This window comes from Saccopteryx bilineata, chromosome 2 (assembly GCF_036850765.1).
Source record: "Saccopteryx bilineata isolate mSacBil1 chromosome 2, mSacBil1_pri_phased_curated, whole genome shotgun sequence".
In the NCBI taxonomy this organism is placed as follows: domain Eukaryota; kingdom Metazoa; phylum Chordata; class Mammalia; order Chiroptera; family Emballonuridae; genus Saccopteryx; species Saccopteryx bilineata.
In genome coordinates, this window is record NC_089491.1 from 169,810,523 (window position 1) to 169,832,735 (window position 22,213).

A 22,213-nucleotide genomic window follows, 5' to 3' on the forward strand; every position below is an offset into this window, starting at 1 on the left:
AATCTGCCCATCCTGGGCGTCGCCATGTTGCGACCAGAGCCACTCCAGCGCCTGGGGCAGAGGCCACAGAGCCATCCCCAGCTGCCGGGCCATCCTTGCTCCAATTGGAGCCTTGGCTGCGGGAGGGGAAGAGAGAGACAGAGAGGAAAGCGCGGCGGAGGGGTGGAGAAGCAAATGGGCGCCTCTCCTGTGTGCCCTGGCCGGGAATCGAACCTGGGTCCTCCGCACGCTAGGCCGAAGCTCTACCGCTGAGCCAACCGGCCAGGGCTTCCCATTTTTTTATTGGATTGTTTGTTTGTTTGTTGTTGAGTTTTATGAGTTCTTTGTATATTTTGGATATTAGGCCCTTATCTGAGCTGGTGTTTGAAAATATCATTTCCCATTTAGTTGGCTGTCTATTTTGTTGTCAGTTTCTCTTGCTGAGCAAAAACTTCTCAGTCTGATGTGGTCCTGTTCATTTATCTTTGCCTTTAATTCTCTTGCCTTTGGAGTCAAATTCATAAAATGCTCTTTAAAACCAAGGTCCATGAGTTTAGTACCTATGTTTTCTTCTATGTACTTTATTGTTTTAGGTCTTATATTTAGGTCTTTGATCCATTTTGAATTAATTTTAGTACAAGGGGACAAACTGTAGCCGAGTTTCATTCTTTTGCATGTGGCTTTCCAGTTTTCCCAGCATCATTTGTTGAAGAGGCTTTCTTTTCTCCATTGTGTGTTGTTGGCCCCTTTATCAAAAATTATTTGACCATATATATGTGGTTTTATTTCTGGACTTTCTATCCTGTTCCATTGGTCTGAGTATTTTTCTGTCAATATGCTGGGGGGGGGGGTTGTTTGTTTGTTTGTTTTGTATTTTTCTGAAGCTGGAAACAGGGAGAGACAGTCAGACAGACTCCCGCATGCACCCAACCGGGATCCACCTGGCACGCCCACCAGGGGCGTCGCTCTGCCGAGACCAGAGCCACTCTAGCACCTGGGGCAGAGGCCAAGGAGCCATCCCCAGCGCCCAGGCCATCTCTGCTCCAATGGAGCCTTGGCTGCGGGAGGGGAAGAGAGAGACAGAGAGGAAGGGGGGGGGGTGGAGAAGCAAATGGGCGCTTCTCCTATGTGCCCTGGCCAGGAATCGAACCCTGTTCCCCCACACGCCAGGCCAATGCTCTACCGCTGAGCCAACCGGCCAGGGCCGCCAATATGCTGTTTTGATTGTCGTGGCTCTATAATATAGTTTGAAGTCAGGTATTGTAATGCCCCCAGCTTCATTCTTTTTTCTTAGGATTGTTTTGGCTATTTGGGGTTTTTATAGTTCCATTGTGTCTCAGTTTTATTATCTGTAAAATGGGGATAACAATAGTACCTACTCACCAGGGTTGTTGTAAGGATTAAGTGCATTAATCTGTGTAAAGCACTTAGAATAAATAGTACATATCTAGCATCATATGAAAGTTAGTGCTTTTTTTTTTAATGATTTTTTTATTTTTGTTTTATTTTATTTTATTTTTTTGTATTTTTCTGAAGCTGGAAACAGGGAAAGACAGACAGACTCCCGCATGCGCCCGACCAGGATCCACCTGGCATGCCCATCAGGGGGCGATGCTCTGCCCCTCCCGGGGGCTGCTCTGCCGTGACCAGAGCCACTCTAGCGCCTGGGGCAGAGGCCAAGGAGCCATCCCCAGTGCCCGGGCCATCTTTGCTCCAGTGGAGCCTTGGCTGCGGGAGGGGAAGAGAGAAACAGAGAGGAAAGGGGGGGTGGAGAAGCAAATGGGCTCTCCTCCTATGTGCCCTGGCCGGGAATCCAACCTGGGTCCCCCGCACGCCAGGCCGACGCTCTACCGCTGAGCCAACCGGCCAGGGCCTTTAATGATTTTATTTATTGATTTTTAGAGAGAGGAGAGAGAGAGAGAAAAGGGAGGGAGGAACGGGAAGCATCAACTTTTAGTAGTGCTTCCAGTATGTACCTTGACTGGGCAAGCCCAAGGTTTCAAACTGCGGCAACCACAGGTCAGGATGAAAGTTAGCTTTATTATGTTAATTTTTACCAGTTTTGAATGTGAAAGTGGCTTTGATATTCATTTCTTGGTTTATGAATCATGTTGAATAAACAGTGCTTCCTGGATTCTTTTTTTGTTCCAGTTTCTAAGTCTCCACATAGTTAAAGGGGAGCTTTTAGAGCGTGTTTGGGGGCTCCAGGGAACTCATGGATTCTCTCTCCCTTGGATTCTATCACTCAGGTTCACAGATGGAGCAAAACTGTTGTTTCATCTGCAGCAACTGCTGAAGGAGCTGAAGGGATTGAGTCACCTGGTTAGCTATGACAATGACCCTCTGACCCAAGGGGTGGACCTGCAGAAGGCTCAAGTTACAGAACTGCTACAGCGTCTGCTCCACAGGTTTAGAGGCCAGAGAGGGACCTCTAGGGAGGTCAGAGGGAAGGAACAAGAGGAGCCCTTCTTACCAGTGCTGAGCTATATATTCTCTCCATTTTTTTCTCCCCAGAGCCTTTGTTGTAGAAACCCAGCCCTGCATGCCTCAAACTCCCCATCGACCCCTCATCCTCAAGACTGCCAGCAAGTTCAGTGTCCGAACAAGGTTGGCATTTCAGAATTCATTCCTGATTCCTTTTTCCAGACCTGGCACTGTTTGCTTTCTGGCTTTACAAATCTTCCCACTCTTGGTTGTTTCTTCTCTTTCATTGATTTTTTTAAAGAGAGGAAGGGAAAAAGAAACACCAATGTGTTGTCTCACCCATTAATGCATTCATTGGTTGATCTTTGCATGTGCCCTGACCCAGGATCTAACCCGCAATCTTGGCGTATGGAGACAACACTCTGACCAACTGAGCACCCTGCTAGTGTTTTCCTCTTTTCTCCTCAATCTACCTCTTCTAATATCTTTCCTTATCTTTTTCAAATGTCTGGTCTATCCAAGGAGTTTCTCCTATCCGCTTCTCTTCTCCCCAGGCTGCTGGTGAGACTCCAGGAAGGCAATGAATCACTGACTACAAAAGTCTTTATTGACATGTAAGTTGGAGCAAGTGCAGGGTAGGACCAAGGCGTGGCCAGGATGTGGGCTGGTGGTGCAGAGAAGACACCTTCTCACAAAAAGGCTCTGGGGCTGTGTTTTTCCCTCTTCTCTTCCTACCTCATAGAAATAATAAGTCATCCCTTTTGTTGAACACTTGCTATGTGACATGCAGCTTGTCTAATACTCATTTAATTGTTGGGGAACCCCAAGAGTTACATATTATCAACGCACCATTCAAACTAGAAAACAGGCTCAGGCCTGACCTGTGGTGGCGCAGTGGATAAAGTGTTGACCTGGAAATGTGAGGTTGCCGGTTTGAAACCCTGGGCTTGCCTGGTCAAGGCACATATGGGAGTTGATGCTTCCAGCTCCTCCCCCCTTCTCTCTCTCTCTCTCTCTCTCTCTGTCTCTCTTTCCTCTCTGTCTCTCTCTCTCTCCCTCTCTCTCCTCTCTAAAAATGAATAAATAAAAAAAAAAAGAAAGAAAGAAGAAAACAGAGAGATGATGTGTCTTATGCAAGGCCACGTAGCTAGTGAGCTACAGATTTGAGTTTTAACTCAGGTCTGTCTCATCCCAAAGACCAAATTCCTAACTTCTACACTGTTTTCCTTACCAGTGATTTATTTTTTCTTGTATTTCTTTTCAGGAATCCTCCTCAATTACAAGGGTGGGTACCTGACAAAGAAGCTGCAAACGCTTGTGCACTGCATGAGCTGCACAACCACCTGTGGCAGCCCTGCCGGGGCCCAGACGAGGAGGAGCTTGATTTGGGTGGTGTACAAGCAGCGGGAGGTTGGGGAAGTCTGAAGTGAAGTGGAACTTCCAGTTGTTTTCCTGCTGACTGTTAGGATAACTCTGTTTTTGTTTTTCATATATCTTTTTTCTCCTGGAATAGCTTCCGGAAGTTCAACATTCTGACCTCAAATCAGAAAACTTTGACCCCCGAGAAAGGGCAGAGTCAGGGCTTAATTTGGGACTTCGGTTACCTGGTAAGAAGGGCTAGTAGCTTAAATTTCTAGTCCAGTGGAACAGGCTGAGGCAAGTTCCCAGGCCTTGGGAAGTCTTGAAGGCAGAATGGGTCCCAGGGATGCTGAGGTCCCTCCTCTGGCATTCTTTCTCCCTCCCCTCTATTTCACAGACTCTGCAGGAACAACGATCGGGTGGTTCAGGAAAGGGCATCAATAAGGTAAGTCCTGGACAAAGGATTGGAGGGTAGGAGGAAGCTGCCAAAGGGCCCTCTGACTGCTGTGTCTTTGCTGTCCCAGAGTCCGCTGGGTGTGACGGAAGAGTTGCACATTATCAGCTTCATGGTCAAATACACCTACCAGGATCTGAAGCAGGAGCTGAGAGTGAGTGAAAGTGGAGGGCAGGGAGAGATGAAGCAGATCTGGGAGAAGATATAAGGAGGGATTAAACCGAAACCTCTTGGGGTGAAATGTGACCCATTGCCCCTACCAAATGTCTAAAGCTAGAATCATCACAGCCTCTTCTGTGATTCCTGTTTTCTCCCCAGACAGACACCCTCCCTGTGGTGATTATTTCTAATATGAATCAACTCTCAATTGCCTGGGCCTCAGTTCTCTGGTTCAATCTGCTCAGCTCAAACCCCCAGGTAGGAGGTAGAGCCAACGGGTAAAGGGTGGTGAGGAGGGGTGTGGAGGCTTGGTGTGAGGATGCTGCTCTGAGCCATCCTGTCCTTCTCCCACACCTACAGAATCAGCAGTTCTTCTCCAGCCCTCCAAAGGCCCCATGGAACTTGCTGGGCCCTGCTCTCAGTTGGCAGTTCTTCACCTATGTTGGCCGAGGCCTTGACCGGGACCAGCTGAACATGCTGAAGGGCAAGCTGTTTGGTACAGACCTTTTTTTCTCTCGGCCCCAGCCTTCTGTTCTTTCCATCTCAGGATCCCTGGCCTTGCCTCCTTCCATCATCTGAACTGCCTTTCTGCCCACAGGGCAGAACTCTGGGAATGAGGGTACATTGTTGTCCTGGACTGACTTCACAAAGGTAATAATACCCTGCATCCAGGGCAGCTAGATCCTAGCTTCCAGTCCAAACACCTGCCCCTCCCCTATCATTCCTCCCCACACCAAGGGCAACTCCATATTTCTTCCTGCCTTTCCATTCCTCCTTCAGCGAGAGAACCCCCCTGGAAAGCTACCATTCTGGACATGGCTAGACAAAATTCTGGACCTGGTACATGACCACCTAAAGGATCTCTGGAATGATGGGTAAGACCTTGGTCAGCCTCCCTCTCCCCAAGCCCAGCTGACTTTCTGGGCTTGAAAATGGACACTAGGCGCCCTCATGTGGCAAATAGGAGAGAGAGCAAAAATTGGTGCGAGGTCACACACTCTGACATTTGCAATAATAGTTGGATCCACTATTTGTCAAGTACCTCTTGTGTTCCATCCAGAGCATGCTGGTGTTTTCATGAATTCTCTCATCTAATCCTTACAACCATGCTGAGTGGTGGGTGTTGCCACCCTTGTTTCAAGTGAGGAAACTAAGTCTCAGAGAAATTAGAGAACTTACCCAAGGGGTCAAGGTGGGATTCACACCCAGGCCTGTTTGACCCAAGCCTATGCTTTTTCTTTTCTATTTTGTGTGTGTGTGTGTGTCAGAGACAGAGAGAGGGACAGACAGGGAGAGAGATGAGAAATATCAGTTCTTTGTTGCGGTTCCTTAGTTGTTCATTGACTGCTTTCTCATATGTGCCTTAACGGGGGCTATAGCACAGTGAGTGACCCCTTGTTCAAGCCGGCGACTCCGTGCTCAAGCTGGTAAGCCTGCGCTCAAGCTGGTGACCTTGGGGTTTCAACCTGGCTCCTCTGTATTTCAGTGTGACACTCTATCCACTGTGCCACCACCTAGTTGGGCAAGCCTATGCATTTTCCACCATACTATCTGCCCATTAGTACAGTACTTTTTTGCCTTTTACAAAGTGCTTTCATCTATATGGCCTCACTGAATTCTCACACCTCTTCCAACCCTGGGAGGTGGGTATTGTCAGTGAAGTGAAGTGACTTGGCCACAATGAAACACTTTGTAAGTGGCAGAACCAAGGCCACAAGCTGGCACTCTCTCCCTGTCCAAGGAATCGGTGCAGGGAGGCAGGAGGGTCTCTCAGCTGCTTTCTCTGCTCTAGACGCATCATGGGCTTTGTGAGCCGGAGCCAGGAGCGCAAGTTGCTAAAGAAGACCGTCTCTGGTACCTTTCTACTGCGCTTCAGTGAGACAACGGAAGGGGGCATTACCTGCTCCTGGGTGGAACACCAGGATGATGGTCAGCTGCTCTGCTCTACAGTCCCCACAGCCTCTCCTTTCTGCCCCTCTGCCTGTCCTTGGTTTCCCCAGCTCCGTCCTGAATCCCTCAGCCAGTCTAGGAGCGGGAAACTCCCAGACCCAGCCTCTTCTCTCAAGCTCACCTGTTCCTATATCCACTCTCTAGATAAGGTGCTCATCAACTCTTTGAAGCCGTTCACCAAGGATGTGCTGCAGTCACTCCCACTGACCAAAATCATCTGCCACTACCAGCTGCTCACTGAGGAGAACATACCTGAGAATCCACTTTGCTTCCTCTATCCCCGAATCCCTCGGGATGAGGCTTTTGGGTGCTACTGCGAGGACAAAGGTGAGAGTCACTGACATAGTTCACTGGTACATTGCAGGCGTCTGCCGCAAACCCAGCTCCTTCCTTACAGACATGGGGAAACCAGTATCCAGAGAAGGTAAGGGATTTGTTCATGGGACACTCTTAGTTATTATGGAGATGTGATGGTCACAACCATTGGTCTGTGTCTTGTCCACTGACCTCCCCACCTCTTGTGTGTGTCCCCCACAGTTAATCTTCAGGAACGAAGGAAATACCTGAAACATAAGCTCATTGTGGTCTCCAATAGGTGAGATGTGAACTCTTCGCCCAGTCTCTCTAACCCTTTATGGCTGACATAGTGAACCAATGCTGGCCTTCTACTCACCCATACTCTCTAGTCCGCCAGGTTTTTCGCTGTTCTTCTAGTCTCTTTCTTCTCTGTTTTCCTGCTGCCATCCTTAGTTTGTCTCCACAGGGATTCCCTATACGAATAGTTATAATCACTGATGTTAATAGACATCTATTTGATGCCAAAATTTGTACTATCTTTTTTTTTTTTTTTTTTTTTTCATTTTTCTGAAGCTGGAAACAGGGAGAGACAGTCAGACAGACTCCCGCATGCGCCCGACCGGGATCCACCCGGCACGCCCACCAGGGGCAACGCTCTGCCCACCAGGGGGCGATGCTCTGCCCATCCTGGGCGTCGCCATGTTGCGACCAGAGCCACTCTAGCGCCTGAGGCAGAGGCCACAGAGCCATGCCCAGCGCCCGGGCCATCTCTGCTCCAATGGAGCCTTGGCTGCGGGAGGGGAAGAGAGAGACAGAGAGGAAAGCGCGGCGGAGGGGTGGAGAAGCAAATGGGCGCTTCTCCTGTGTGCCCTGGCCGGGAATCGAACCCGGGTCCTCCGCAAAAATTTGTACTATCAATAGATACTTTTAGAACATTTTTTAAAAATTTAATCCTTAAGAGAATCTATGTGAGTAGTATACTAATAGAAAGATTTATTGAAAGTTTATTATGTACCAGGCCAAAAGCTTCATGTTCATTTTCCCATTTATTGAATTTTCATAAGAGTTCTGTGAGGCAGACACTGTTGGTATTACTGTTTTTAGCCGAGGAAACTGATGTGTAGCGTAGTGAAGTGGCATGCTCACGGTCCATGGCTGCTAAATGACCCAGGTCTATCAGATATCAAAGCCCTGCTTTTAACCATCCTCCTGCCTCTCAAGGATTATTGGGTATTGTTGTTCCCATTTCACAGATGACAAATTTGAGGTTCAGTGAAGTTAGTTAACTTGCCTAAGGTTACCCTGCTAGTAAATGATAGGATTCAAACTCTGGCAAGCCTGACTGCAAAGCCTAAGCTCTTAAGCCCTCTGCTCTGCTCTGTTGCCTTCTTAGACTAGAAAGGTAACCTCTGCTTGCTCTACCATCCCCCACTTTTACCTAAACAACTGAGCCCTCCCCTTTGTCTGTGTTGGGGTATTCAGACAGATGGATGAGCTACAACAACCACCGGAGCCTAATCTGGAGCCAGAACTGGAGTCATTAGAGCTGCCCCCAGGGCTGGCACCAGGGCCAGAGCCAAGGCTAGGCCTGGAGCTAGGGCCACTGCTGAATGCAGGGCTGGATCTGGGGGTACCACTGGAGTCCACGCTGGAGCCCACACTAGGCGCAATATCACAAAGAGTACCAGAGCCAAACCCGAAACCAGAACTGAAGCTGGAGACTGTTCTGAAGCCTATTTCACAGCCAATGCCAGAGCCAGAGCCAGATTTACCCCATGATCTGAGACACTTGAACACTGAAGAAATGGAAAGTAAGTGATGAGATGGGGCTGGAAAGAAGGGATACCTTCCTTTTCCCAATGTACCTCCCTCACCATTGCAGAAAAGGCCCAGATCTAAGCTCCTCATTGAAAAGGAGGCTCATTTCCTTGTGATTCCTTTTATTAGGAAATGTACACAGCGACCCATGCCCCGCCTAAGTGCCCCCACAGGCCCTGTCCAGGCTTCTGCTGCCATCTCTCTCACTCTCCTTGCTGGGTTGGGAACTCCTTGCCTAAGATCAGGGCCTGACTTCTTTTTCTGGACTACCCAGTCTTCAGAAACAGTATGAAGATTGAAGAAATCATGCCAAATGGAGACCCACTATTAGCTGGCCAGAACACCATGGATGAGGCTTATGTCTTCCACCCCAGCCATTTCTACACTGATGGGCCCTTGACTCCTGACTACTAGGGATCTGTGTTTCTTGTCTTTCTATATCTTTTACCCCTACTCACCCCTTCATCATGATGTTTCTCTGCAAGGATGGGAAAGCAGGCATGTGCCCCTTTAAAGCTAGTTTAACCCAATGATATGGAGTGAGAGGTACAAGTATCATATAATATGAGTAAGGAGGGAGTACAGTGAATCAGAACAGATGTCGGCCATAGCTCTGGATAGGGTCCTGGAGGTTGCCTACAGTGCTGGGAGGTGTAGTGGTTTTAGGAATAGGCCCGGACAATTAGGAGATACTTGGAGGGCTCAGGATGTCACTTCTTTCCAGTATGGAAGGATTTCAACATTTTAATAGCTGGTAGAATTAACCTGACGCCCACTAGCATTGGCTCTCAGTGGAGAAATGACATAGGATAGGATTCCATTTCTCCCCTCATGTCTAGGATAACCTTTTCTTGTCTTCTTCCCCTCCTGACTCAAGTCCCAAATTTCCTCTTTCCCTACAGGGACTGAGAGCTTTCTGCCTCAGCCACCATGTCAAGCTCCCCTCTGAGGAGGGGAGCAGGAGGTAATATCCACTTCTTACCAGTCTCCTCCCCTGACCCCCAAGCGGGCCACACCCATTTCTCCCCCCTAAAAAATTTACCCTGCCAGCTTAATGTCCCTGTGAAGCTTTGCACAATAACTTATTCTGCCTAGTCTCTACTCTCCCAATGCTTAGGAGACAGATCACTCCTGGAGGCCAGGGATGGTGTGGTTGCTGGGAATTTAGGAATTGTTTTTTTATAGTATAGCTAGAATTTGGTATTTTTACAGAGGAAGAGATGCCCTGGATCTTAGGCATTTCTCTATTAAGATATCATTCCTTTCTTTTGCACAATATATTGTTTACCTGAAAAGACAGTCTCTATTCCTTGGGCACAGACCTGGGCAAAGATCAAGTTCCTGGAACTTAGAACCTTGAAGGTTTATCATGGAGCTCTAGACAACCTTAGCCATTCCCAGAGAACCCCAGGTCAGCTGCTGTTGCTCTAAGATGTGCTTCTAGTAAAGCTTGAAATGTAATGAAAGTGAGGCCCTATGCATGTAGCTGTTTCCTGCTTGGTATGTTAGAGCAGCGGTTTTCAACCTTTTTCATCTCATGGCACACATAAACTAATTACTAAAATTATGTGGCACACCAAAAAATATTTTTTGACAATCTGACAAAAAAAAGGTATAATTTTGATTGATTCACACCGGATGGCTGTTGTTGGGTTGGTTGTTGTCATTTTTTTATTTGACAACCTAAGGGAAAAGAGGTCAGTGCCCCTGACTAAATAGTCAAGCATTGCATGTTTTAAAAGTCCTTATGGCACACTGGTTGAAAATTGCTGTGTGAGAGGAACAGTACTATTCAGAAAGACTGCTCTGAGCAGAAGTGGCTAATAAACTTTGTGCTGACCTGGAAGTGTTTTCCTCTTTGAAATTCTTTACTTCACTACTCATAAAAACTAATGTTCTTAAAGACACCAGCAGGTCATGTCAGCAAATGACATGTCACCAGGGATCAAGGTCAGCAAATCATGGCCTGTCTTCTACCCCATCATGTCCCTCCTGTCATGTTTCTTCTTCTTACCTCCCTGTTTAGAGCAGCCTTTCCTGACTCTTAGATCTTCCAAGGGGGCTGTAAGTTATATATAAGTAGTGTAGAGGAGCCTGACCAGGCAGTGGCACAGTGGATAGAGCGTCGGACTGGGATGCGGAGGACCCAGGTTCGAGACCCCGAGGTCGCCAGCTTGAGCGCGGCTCATCTGGTTTGAGCAAAAGCCCACCAGCTTGAACCCAAGGTCGCTGGTTCCAGCAAGGGGTTACCCGGTCTGCTGAAGGCCCACAGTCAAGGCACATATGAAAAAGCAATCAATGAACAACTAAGGTGTTGCAACGCGCAATGAAAAACTGATGATTGTTGCTTCTCATCTCTCTCTGTTCCTGTCTGTCTGTCCCTCCTCTGACTCACTCTCTGTCTCTGTAAAAAAAAAATAAATAAAAATTAAAAAAAATAAGTAGTGTAGGGGAGGGTGAGTAGTTATATTACTAGCTTATTGTTCCTCAGCTGGTTGGTGCCAAAGCCTTTTTTTTTCCAGATAAAAGGAGGGGAGATAGAGAGACAGAGTCCCACATGTGCCTGGGCCAGGATCCACCCATCTGGGGCTGATGTTCTGCCCATCTGGGGCCATGCTCACAACCAAGGTAGTTTTAGCACCTGAGGTGAGGTTCCACAGAGCTGTCCTCAGCACCTGCGACTGATGTGCTCAAACCAATTGAGCCATGGCTGTGGGCAGAGAAGAGAGACAGAGAAAGAGGGGCTGGAGGAGAGGGTTGGAGAAGCAGATGGTCGCCTCTCCTGTGTTCCCTGACCAGGAATTGAACCCGGGACGTCCACACACCAGGCTGATGCTCTACCACTGAGCCAACTAGCCAGGGCCAATCCAAAGTCAGGTTTTAAACCTGAGTCTGTCTGACTCCAAAGTCTATGTCTCTTTTTGATTTTGTGAAAATGGAGAAAAGGGAAATAATAACTAGCCCCTTCCCATACTCTTCCTTTTAAAAGTAGTTAAGTTCCCTTTGGGTAATCAAACTCCCCTCTGAAGGGCCCACAGATATCCATTGGGGGAGAATCCAATCAGTTGAGGGGATTTACCTTTATCTTCTTGGAATGCCCTTCCTGCTCAAACAGCTCTGACTTTTGATCCTGCAGTGATTGGGATTCCTGTCTTTAGCCAAATACAGTTTTGGCCAAGAAACCAGGGAAGGAGGCACTGGGTTCGGGAGCAGGAGAGGTGCCGCATTTCCTCATTTCAACCCCTTCTAGTCCCTTTCATCTTGCTTAGCCATACAGGGATTAAAACCAAAAAGATCCCAGTTACTCTATATACCAGAAGGTCAAAAGGAAATACCCGTAGCCCTGCAGAGTAGAAGAAAACAGATGCATAATGTAGTCCTTTGTTCCTATTTTTTCATTTGTTTTATATTTCCCAACCGAACCTAGAAATTAGACTCAAAAGAAAAAAGAAATTGGACTCAGATATTCACATAAATAAGTTTATTGTAAAAAGTACATAATTTAATATAAATACAATAAATAATCCTCTCCCTAAACTTCTGCCAATAGGATAAATAATTCCAAATTTTCTCTTCCCATCTAATAAATACTCAACATGTCCTAGGTCAGCATCGTTAAGTCCGCCAATATTGGTAATTTTTCAACATATGCAAGTCCCATTAGAATTAATGGACTGATTCACTTGTTGGCTCACAGTTGCCTCATAGGTTTATCTTAGCGTTGCTGAGCCGTGAAGATCTGGATGCCATCTTTAAGCTGTTGGCTTTAGTGGCTCAGGGTTGCGGCTCCATGGGCAAAGACCCGGGCAGCTACAGCCACAAAGGCCTGGAGGCTGTGCAGGATCTTGGGGCGGAGAAGGAGGCGCTGCCATGGCTGGCTGGGACTTGGGCTTGAAATCTGCTCAGGCTCCCAGTGGCGCCCTTCAGGCTGACAGGATATGGGACACAGTTAGAGAGGACTCTGGGTCCTTCACTGCCTCCCACCCCAAGTCTGTCAGAGATTGCAAGCCGCCATCCACCAAGCCTCTAGTTCAGGTGTAGTCAACCTTTTTATACCTACCGCCCACTTCTGTATCTCTGTTAGTAGTAAAATTTTCTAACCGCTCACCAGTTCCACAGTAATGGTGATTTATAAAGTAGGGAAGTAACTTTATAAAATTTATAAAGCAGAGTTAAAGCATATAATAATTACTTACCAAGTTCTTTATGTCGGATTTTCACTAAGTTTGGCAGAATAAATCTTTATTAAACAACTTACTATAGTTAAATCTATCTTTTTATTTATACTTTGGTTGCTCCGCTACTGCCCACCATGAAAGCTGGAACGCCCACTAGTGTGCGGTAGGGACCGGGTTGACTACCACTGCCCTAGTTCATACCTGTAAGAGTTGCCTGAGACCCAGCAAGGAAGCGTGAAGCTGGCTCACAGGGTCGTCAGGGAGTAGAGTAGGTTCCCCTGTGAAAATGTCTGAGCCCAGCAGCTTCTCGTAAAAAATCAGGCCTTGGTGGATCCTTTGCAAGCAGGACTGGGGAGAAAAGCAGAGAAAACTGATACTCTTCCTACTGTATTCACCAAGGACACACCCAGTTCTTTGTCTTTCCTATACACAGCTATGTTTATGAGGACACTCAGATCCTAACCCTCAATGTTATGGATGATTTTGGGAGGTGATAGGTCATGAGGGTGGAGCCCTCATGAATGCAATTAGAGCTTATAAAAGACCCATGGAGCTCCCTAGCTCCTTGTGAGATACAACCTGGAAGAGGGCCCTCAACCAACCATTGCTGGTACTCTGGTCTCCTTGGGTATGGACCTGGAGAAATTTATTTTTCAGAGTCTTCAAAACTGCAAAATTTCTGTTTATAAAATACCCAGTCTATGGTATGTTGTTATAGCAGCCTGAATGGACAAGAACAGATACAACTTTCACAGATTCACTGTGGTGCCCAGATATGTCCCCATTTCCTTCTTCTTTGTGGCCTAGTATCATCTTAGTACCTGACTGTTGTCTCTGAGTCCTTGGGGATCACAGCCATCCTCACACTGGATATGGGGAATATCATTTGTAATCTCATCATCTCCCTTTTCTCCTGCTTCTCTTGGTAGATCCTGGAATAGAACAGAAACATAAAATAAGTACTTTTGAACCCCACATGAACTCTTAAGCCCATGACTCTCCTGGGCTCCCTGTCTTCTCTCACTCCCTGGTGGTCTTCAGCCGTCCAGCTTCCACCCAAGGCCACAGAATCTTCCACTGCAGCCTTGGAAAGTGTGGAGAGGCTCCTGTTTAGTCCCACAGGCTGCCACTCACCACCTGGCCCAGTGGTGGATGTGCACTCCGGGCCAGTGTGCAGAGCTTCTGTGAGAGCTTCTGGCACTGAGCCCAGGCAGGGCTGCTGCCTTCAGGCACAGCCCGGCCCTGAGTTGTCCAGATTGGTAGCAGCAACAGCAGCAGCGGCAGCAGAGCTCTGCTCACCAGCATCTCGGTGCCTGCTTCTCAAATCCAGCTGGCTCTGTGCCTTGCACCAGTCCCTGCGGAATCTCTGTTCACTTCTCCTTCCTCAGAACCTGATTCTCTCTGTTCTATGCGTCTCTGGTGTGGTTTCCTCTATTCACTGAGGTTCTGAGTTACTTCCTTTATTTTTCTCCCCTGTCTCTTCGGTCCCTTTTTAAGGTCCCTGCATTGTAACACCCGCCCTTTATACTAGCAGGTGACTCACAGCAGGTGGGATTCCCCTCCCTACATCATCCCCCTCCGTGCGGAGTCCAGGTATGCAGCCTCAGTTCCCGGGAAATGATTCGTGTGGTTGCTGTGGCTGGAGGCCTGGGACCAGACATATGTGTAATGCTCTCCAGGAATCGAAATGGCTGTAGAAGGGGGTGGGGTGGGGGTAACGAATATTTAAATGAATCTAGTCTCAAGTTTCTTCCTCTTTAACCTTTTTCTCATCTTTTTGCCTCTCAAAGCTATGCCCTCCCAACCTCATTTCCTTACCTCCCACTGCCTGAGGAAAAACCAAAAGAGAAGCATTCATTTATTTCCCAATAAGATGGCAAGCTTGGTTTGGAATGAAGTTTGTTTCCCACCAGATGTCCTCTAAAAATAAGAAGGCTTCTTTTTCTCCACTGGTAACAGTATTATTTTCACTGGGAGAGAACGGATATGAAGGCACTTTGAGAACTGGGCAGCCATATAAGTGCCATATAAAGTTATTGCTCCCCCACTTCAGGCTTCATTGTGTCAGCTAGGAGGACTATTGGAGGGAGGGACTTGTTGCTAAGAACCATCTGATTCTTCATTCTTAGTGGCCCCGAAGTATCGTGGGCTCTGGGGGATGCAAGTGATGGTTCTTTTGGGACACTATTTTAAGCAGGGGCTAACCTGACCAGGTGGTGGCACAGTGGGTAGAGCATGGGACTGAAATGCAGAGGATGCCTGTTCGGAACCCCCAGGTTGCCGGCTTGATCGCAGGCTCACCAGCTTGAGCACAGGGTCACTGGCTTAAGTGTGGGATCATAGACATAAGCCCAAGGTTTCTGGCTTGAGCAAGGGGGTCACTTGCTCTGCTGTAGTCCCCCTCCACCCCCGGTCAAGGCACATATGAGAAAGCAATCAATGAACAACTAAGGAGCCACAACGAAGAATTCATCTCTCTCCTTCCTGGCTGTCCCTATCTGCCCCTCTCACTGTATCTCTCTCTCTCTCTCTGCCTCTGTCACACACACAAAAAGCAGGGGCTCTTTTTTTATATATATATTTTATTGATTGATTTTTAGAAAGAGGGGGGATGGGGAGAGGAAGAGAGAAGAGGGAAGTGAGAAGCATCAACTCGTCGTAGTTGCTTCTTGTATGTGCCTTGACTGGGCAAGCCCAGGATTTCAACCATTGACCTCAGCATTCCAGGTCGATGCTTTATCCACTGCGCCACCACAGATCAAGTAGAGCTAGAAGTTCAATTTGGATATTCCAGCCCCTACATCATGGCTAAGAAGTCCAGGAGTTCTGGGTAGTTGAAGGTACATAGTGTCAATGACCCTGGCCAGTCCTTCAGCCTGTTGCATCCATGGGTAAAATCCACTGACACTGATTTCATCACCATCCCTGATGCAACATAAGTGAAACAGCTGAGAGTGTGAAGTTAGGCGTGGGAGTGGAGGTTGGTCCAAATCTGGGGCTGCCCCAACTCTCGTGGAGGGTCCCAGGACAATTTGGATGTCAGAATGAGGCCATGTGCTGACCGCACAGATGGCTCCCAGGGCCTCCCCAAGAGGTTGATCCTTTTCCTCAGAGAAACTTACCCTCAACAGAGGTCTCCCTTAGAACTATTCTAAACTGCCCAGTGAAACTTGCGATTCAAATACGTCTCTCTGGTAAATCCACCCTTTTGGATAAAACATTTCCAGCGTCAAAGATGTGATCTCAGTTTAAGTGAGAAATGGTTTGCCTCTTCCCACATTGCAGTGGATACACATAGAATAAGGAAATTGGTGGTGGCAGTGAGAGTAGGTGAGCTCACCTCACTCTTGTATAACGTGCCCTATGATTTTCTCATAACTGATCCCCATTCTGGGAGCCCTAAAGGATAGGAGATGAAAAGTGAAAAGGAGGACGAAGTGGAGCCCTTAGGGATGAGGTGAGAGGGACAAGGGTGAGCTGGAGGCATGGGGTTCTGCTGCTTTGTTTCACTTCCTGGTGCTCTGGGAGTTGGGTAGGAAGCAAGGTTGGTGGGGCAATTGTGGGACTATTGCGTGCAGGAACTACTTCCAGGACTAGATCTGACCTGGAGCTGCAAGGAGTCCTTGATGTCAGCAGGGCTGTAACCTTATGCAAATCATATTCACAAGACACTTCTAAGCAGACCTTTCTAGCTGTATACTCAGGCTCCAAATCCATTTGAAGTTCCCCTCAGTGGTTAATAATGATGGCTAATACACAGGGTGGAGCAAAAGAAGGTTACAGTTGTTCACATGGAAAATAATACAAAAATAAACTTTTGTGTATTAACAACTGTAAACCTCCTTTTGCCTCATCCTGTATATCCAGCTCTCACTTCATGCCAAGTACTTGACCTAAGCACTTATGTATTAAAACCCATTTAATTCTCACAACGACCCAATAAGGTAGGTACTGTTTTTATCCCAATAAAACAAATAAGGAAACAGGCACAGAAATAAGTAACTTGCCCAAGATCACTAAGTGACCAGAATTCCTGTGCAGTCTGGCTTCAGATCCTGCATTCTCAACCATTCTATTATGTTAGACACTGTGAGGAGACAAAAAGCATCTTTATAAAGTAGCTCATTTAGCCAAGGTATCTCTGGTATCAAATTCTGTAATTCTCAAAAAAAAAAAAAAAAAAAAATTTCTGTAATTCTCATGGATCTGTGAACAACTTTCTCAATTTGAGACCTCAATATGAAAATTTCTCAAAGTGTAGGAATTATCTGTCTTTCAGCATCCATCTTTTTGTAAAATCTGGAGATTTTTTTTTTTTAATTTCACTGATTTGAGAGAGAGAGTGTGGGGGGAAGACATCGATTTGTCATTCTACTTATTTATGCATTCATTGGTTAATTCTTGTATGTCCTGACTGGGGATCCAACCCACAATCTTGGTGTAGTTGGATAATGCTCTTCTAACTAACTGGGCTACTGGGCCAGGTCTCTTTTTGTGGGATTTTAAATCCAGGGACCTGTGAAGGCAAATTATCTTAAGAGACCCTCTGAGCTAAGGTATTTTCCTCTTGGTTTATGACCTCTGAGTCAAGGAGTATGCTGAGTCCTGGAAGTCTTAATTCTGGGGTCCTTTTATAAAGGTCTTATCTATGTTCCAGTCTATTGAGGGAGAGAGATATTTTAAAACTGTATTCTTGCCTGACCAGGTGGTTGTGCAGTGGGTAGAGTGTCCACCTGGGACTCTGAGGACCCAGGTTGGAAACCCCAAGGCTTGAGCACAGGCTTTCCAGCTTGAGTACCAGGTTGCTGCCTTGAGCATGGGATCATCAACATGACTGCATGGTCACTGGCTTGATCCCAAAGGTCATTGGCTTCAGTCTAAGGTCTCTGGCTTGAGCAAGGGGTCACTAGCTTGACTGTAGCCCCCCCAGTCAAGGCACATACAAGAAGTAAACAATGAACTACTAAAGTGCAAGTGCAGCAGCTATGAGTTGATGCATCTCATCTCTCCGCCTTCCCATCTTTATCTATCTCTGGCTAAAACTAAATAAATAAAAGTGTATATATTTTTTCTTTTTTAGTTGGGTGGGGGTAAAGGTGAGAAGCATCAACTTGTAGTTGTGGCACTTTAGTTACTGTTCATTATTTCGTATATGTGCCTTGATGGGGTGGAGGTGGGGCTTCAGCAGAGCCAGTGACCCTTTGCTCAAGCAAGAGACCGTGGGATCCTGTGGATGATCCCTCACCCGAGCCGGCGACCCCGTGATCCCGCGCTCAAGCCAGTGACCTTGGGGTTTCAAACCTGGGATCGCAGTGTCCTATGTTGTCATACCAAAACTGTATTCTCTGTGAGGAATTCCTTTCACCAAAGAGGCTCTCTATGTGGCCTTTAAACGGAGTTCAAGTGCTTTGGAGATATCTCACAACCTGGATCCATTCCAAGGTAGTAAAAGCTCAGAGTTAGGCTCCCCAAATACCTCAGAATAACTGTTGGTGCTAAATCCTTAAGAGTTTTGGGAACGCAAATGTCTCCCTTTGCCATGGTCATGCCCCCGCTGAGGTATAGTGTCCAGCTTCAAGAGCTAGGGGAATTTGATAGCAGAGGGGTCCTGTTCCCTGGGAATATTACCAGGGCCTCTGGGCGGGTTAGTCACAGATGGGAGTTTCAGATGGATGCCTTAAGAATCTCGGAAGATGTAGCTACTTGTGCCGTGTTAGGAGCCTGCTCCCCCTCTCATATCTGGAAAGGCTAGTGAGGTGACGGCAGGGGGTGGGGAGGTGGCAACAGGGTCAAAGGTGCTCACAAGAGCACTGCGAAAGAGGGAGTGGGCGCGACAGTGGTGAAAATGACCAGCAGGCTTGACCTGTGGTGACGCAGTGGATAAAGCATCGACCTGGAACACTGAGGACGTTGGTTCAAAACCCCAGGCTTGCTTGGTCAAGGAACATATGGGAGTTGATGCTTCCTGCTCCTTCCCTCCTCTCTCTCCCTCCTCTCTAAAATTAATAAAGAAATTAAAAAAATTTTTAAAAAGAAAATGCCCAGCAGATTCCCAGTCTTTTGCCTTGGGTGTCAATGATTATATATAGTTTAAGTTTAAAGGGGCATAAAAGTTCTGTTTCCGAACTTATGTTCTCTAATTTTGTTCAAAGACAGCTTAAAAGACAAGGGTTTTTTTGTTTTAACATTAAATAGGGCCAGTACCTAACTACATTTGTCCCCGTCGGCATGCCGTAACCCTTGTTTCTGCCCAGCCCTGTGTCACCCGCCTTCTCACGGAATCGTCTGAACCTAGCTGCTTCTGATTGGCTTAGGCGAGCCCTAAACCCTTTCTGATTGGAAACTGTGACTGGGAGCCGGCTTCCTTTCCGTCGTAGGTTCTAGGTTGAGCCTTAGGCGCGGGGGAGAATTGGGGAAACTGGAATTTCCCACGGAGGTGACGGCCCTTGTTCTACCCCTACTCGTTTTAATTCCACGCGCTCCAAAATATCCGCCATGGAGAAATCTTGGTAATGGCCCAATCCCCTTAAGCATCCTAGGAACACATCTGACCCCTGCCCTAAAGCCTCCCTTTCCCGCCGCCGGGGGAGAATTCTGGGTAGTTGATTTCTTTGGTTCCCCCAGGGAATTCTGGGTAACTAGCCATTTCTCCTACGGCCCCCGCCCCAACTGTGGGTACCTGATCATTCCTATTTTCTCCTAGAGAATCCTGGGTAACATTACAGAGGATTCTGGGAAACTTTATTGTGTTCTCATCCCCCAACCCTCCACCGCCAGCTCTAATTCTGGGGAACTATCTTATCCCCCTGCCTAATTCCTACTCCTGCAGTTGCTGCCCCTTTCGCTTTCCTGGTGTGAACCAGGAAAGTGGGCAAGCTTGAAGAGAAGTAAAAAGAAAGTCAACGATTAGATTAGATAGTGTGGGGGGGGGGGTGAATACCGAGGGCCTAGAGAAGAGGAAGGGAAGATACTTCTCCCACCTTTGTCCTACTGCCCATCCCCTTTCCAGCTTCATTCCCTGCCTGCCTTATCTTTCTCCTCTCTAGATAATATGTAACACTCAATACAAGTACCTGGGCCTACCCCTGATTTAGCTACCTCTTTCCCTTTACAGGCCAGGATGCCCACTGGTGCTATCCTGTTATATGTTTGGGTCAGGCATCTAAAAGGGCCGTGGCAAGGCAGGGTGTGACACGGATCTGATCTGCTGCAATCATCATGAACTTCGAGAGTCTGGACCCTGAACTGGCAGAGTATGCCCCAGCCATGCATTCTGCCCTGGACCCTGTCCTGGATGCCCATCTGAACCCAAGTCTGCTACAGAATGTGGAGCTGGACCCGGAGGGAGTGGCCTTGGAGGCGCTTCCTGTCCAGGAGTCAGTGCACATAATGGAAGGTGTCTACTCTGAATTGCACAGTGTGGTAGCTGAAGTGGGTGTGCCTGTCTCCATCTCCCACTTTGACTTGCACGAGGAGATGCTGTGGGTGGGAAGCCACGGGGTAAGAACTGTACCCCTTTGTAAGAACTGAAAGGAGATGTTTGATATGTTTTATCTGGTTTTTAGCTGCTTTGCAGGGAGTCAGAATTAAAGTGATGAGAGTTAGCTGGGTCTATAAGACAAGCCAGAGAAAGGGAGTGGAGGAAGAGGGAGTCATGGGATCCAGGAATGAGTTATATAGGTGTTCTTTTTCCAAAGGCATCTCACTTCTACCACAATTTACTTATCCCATACTTTTATTAATCTTGATGACAGTTAATCTGTAGCCATCCAAATCCAATCTCTAATGCCCCTCATCTTTTACATTTTTATTATGTAGAATAGTTAACACATGTTTCTATATATATCTGACATGGAATTATTCTTCTCTGGCTGATTTTAATCTCTCTGAGAGCAGTTATAAATGTGATTTTAAAAAAATTGTGTATCCATACTGCCGATATGCTAGGAAGCCCTAATATTTTGGAAGAAATTACATGCTAGGCTTGGTTTACTAATTTACCTTCCATGGGGTATGAATTGTTTTTCCATTAGAAAGAATGAAATTATTTTTGGTAATACATGCATTTCTGTGGGCAGTATCTACTGCTATGCTAGGTCCAGGGAATTAAGCTGAATAAAACATAATCATTGCCTTCAAGGAGTTTTCAGGACACTGAGGAAAAAAGAGATATATAATTCATGGTACTTTAGAAGATACTTAACTGCTTGACTTAATAATTATGAATTTAGGTTATAAACTACTAAATGCCAGTGTGAAAATTTGTACTTGGTGCTGATCAGCATAGAGGAGAGTCAGAAGACTGCCAAAAGAAAGTGACACCTGAACTGAGTTCTAAGAGATAAGCAGAAGTCGGGTGAAGAAGAGGAAAATGCTGCCTTGGGAAAAGCAATAGGATAAACAAAGATTCCCAATATATCACATGGCATAGTGATTGCGGAATACAGGAAATACGAACAATTAAGATTTACTGGACTGGGCCCTGGCCGTTGGCTCAGTGGTAGAGCATCGGCCTGGCGTGCAGAAGTCCCAGGTTCGATTCCCGGCCAGGGTACAGGAGAAGCACCCATCTGCTTCTCCACCCCTCCCCCTCTCCTTCCTCTCTGTCTCTCTCTTCCTCTCCCGCAGCGAGGCTCCATTGGAGCAAAAATGGCCCGGGCGCTGGGGATGGCTCCTTGGCCTCTGCCCCAGGCGCTAGAGTGGCTCTGGTCGCAACAAACCTAGGTTTGGAATAAGCATTTTAAAAGGCAGCAAAAATTATAGTATATCAGGTGTTGTTTAATATCCTTAAGAGAAATGCAGTGTAGTGTTGTTAATGTACTGAAGGGTGGGAAGTGTTGCTGTTTTAGATAGTTGGTCAGGGAAGGTCTTTCTGATAAAAGCACATTTAAGTAGAGACCTGGGTGTAGGCCAGGGTGTCCATTTTAAGCTATTTAGAAGGGAAGGAGGGAGCCATGCAAATATTGAGGAGAGACATTCTAGAAAAACCCATATGCTATCTTAAAGGAGCTTGGACTTGATACCTCAGGCCACCAAAGATTTTTATCCAGAATGACAAGTTCTGGTTTGCTACCTAGGTGGATTATTGAGGTAGCAGTATAGAGTTTGACTTAAGGGGGACGAGATAGGACCATCTGAGATCAGTCTGCAGGCTGTCATAGTAGTATACAAAACAAAAAAGCCTGACCTGTGGTGGCGCAGTGGATAAAGCGTCGACCTGGAAATGCTGAGGTCGCCGGTTCAAAACCCTGGGCTTGCCTGGTCAAGGCACATACGGGAGTTGATGCTTCCAGCTCCTCCCCACCTTCTCTCTCTGTCTCTCTCTCCTCTCTCTCTCCCTCTCTGTGTCTCTCTCTCCCTTTCTCTCTCCTCTCTAAAATGAATAAATAAAATTTAAAAAAAAATTTAAAAAAACAACAACAATGCCTGACCTGTGGTGGCGCAGTGGATCAAGCGTCGGTCTGGAAAGCTGAGGTCACCTGTTCAAAACCCCAGGCTTGCCCGATCAAGGCACCTATGGGAGTTGATGCTTCCTGCTCCTCCCCCCTTCTCTCTCTTTTACTATATTTCTCTCTCTGTCTCTCTTCTCTAAAGT

General features: G+C 47.0%; 3 protein-coding genes across 10 annotated transcripts in view; 2 read left to right on the forward strand and 1 right to left on the reverse strand.

The window, feature by feature from the left end:
* The window catches only part of STAT2 (signal transducer and activator of transcription 2), a 24,786-nt gene extending 14,500 nt beyond the window's left edge, over nt 1-10,286 (forward strand). For 3 of the 4 annotated variants that reach the window (XM_066258404.1, XM_066258401.1, XM_066258403.1), the window contains exons 9-24: nt 2,229-2,387; nt 2,494-2,586; nt 2,958-3,017; nt 3,668-3,688; nt 3,917-4,010; nt 4,160-4,207; nt 4,287-4,370; nt 4,535-4,633; nt 4,736-4,871; nt 4,974-5,026; nt 5,156-5,250; nt 6,168-6,304; nt 6,470-6,652; nt 6,863-6,920; nt 8,105-8,433; nt 8,715-10,286. In XM_066258404.1, the coding sequence (XP_066114501.1) occupies nt 2,229-2,387; nt 2,494-2,586; nt 2,958-3,017; nt 3,668-3,688; nt 3,917-4,010; nt 4,160-4,207; nt 4,287-4,370; nt 4,535-4,633; nt 4,736-4,871; nt 4,974-5,026; nt 5,156-5,250; nt 6,168-6,304; nt 6,470-6,652; nt 6,863-6,920; nt 8,105-8,433; nt 8,715-8,854 (1,789 nt within the window). In that variant the 3' untranslated portion in view covers nt 8,855-10,286. Of the gene's footprint in view, nt 1-2,228; nt 2,388-2,493; nt 2,587-2,957; nt 3,018-3,667; nt 3,689-3,916; nt 4,011-4,159; nt 4,208-4,286; nt 4,371-4,534; nt 4,634-4,735; nt 4,872-4,973; nt 5,027-5,155; nt 5,251-6,167; nt 6,305-6,469; nt 6,750-6,862; nt 6,921-8,104; nt 8,434-8,714 lie in introns of those variants that run through there. The other variant, XR_010729161.1, reaches the window with a different exon arrangement.
* Nucleotides 10,206-15,522, reverse strand: IL23A (interleukin 23 subunit alpha). The gene is made up of 4 exons (XM_066258406.1): nt 13,749-15,522; nt 13,440-13,531; nt 12,820-12,966; nt 10,206-12,368 (listed from the first exon to the last, which is right to left on the reverse strand). The coding sequence occupies exons 1-4, from the start codon at nt 13,921-13,923 to the stop codon at nt 12,207-12,209; spliced, it is 576 nt and encodes a 191-aa protein (XP_066114503.1). The 5' UTR covers nt 13,924-15,522; the 3' UTR covers nt 10,206-12,206.
* A 3,453-nt stretch (nt 15,523-18,975) lies between these two features.
* PAN2 (poly(A) specific ribonuclease subunit PAN2) overlaps nt 18,976-22,213 on the forward strand; it is a 30,188-nt gene continuing 26,950 nt past the window's right edge. For 4 of the 5 annotated variants that reach the window (XM_066258408.1, XM_066258411.1, XM_066258410.1 and 1 more), the window contains exons 1-2: nt 18,976-19,127; nt 19,733-20,118. In XM_066258408.1, the coding sequence (XP_066114505.1) occupies nt 19,837-20,118 (282 nt within the window). In that variant the 5' untranslated portion in view covers nt 18,976-19,127; nt 19,733-19,836. Of the gene's footprint in view, nt 19,128-19,732; nt 20,119-22,213 lie in introns of those variants that run through there. The other variant, XM_066258413.1, reaches the window with a different exon arrangement.

Excerpts from the sequence above, each read along its gene's own strand:
- IL23A (XM_066258406.1), bottom strand. The coding sequence starts at position 13,923 with ATGCTGGTGAGCAGAGCTCTGCTGCCGCTGCTGCTGTTGCTGCTACCA. Across the intron at positions 13,532-13,748 it reads ACCACTGGGCCAGGTGGTGA|GAGAAAAGGGAGATGATGAG; the intron begins GTGGCAGCCTGT and ends CAAGAGAAGCAG. Across the intron at positions 12,967-13,439 it reads GACTCAGAGACAACAGTCAG|TCCTGCTTGCAAAGGATCCA; the intron begins GTACTAAGATGA and ends TTTTCTCCCCAG.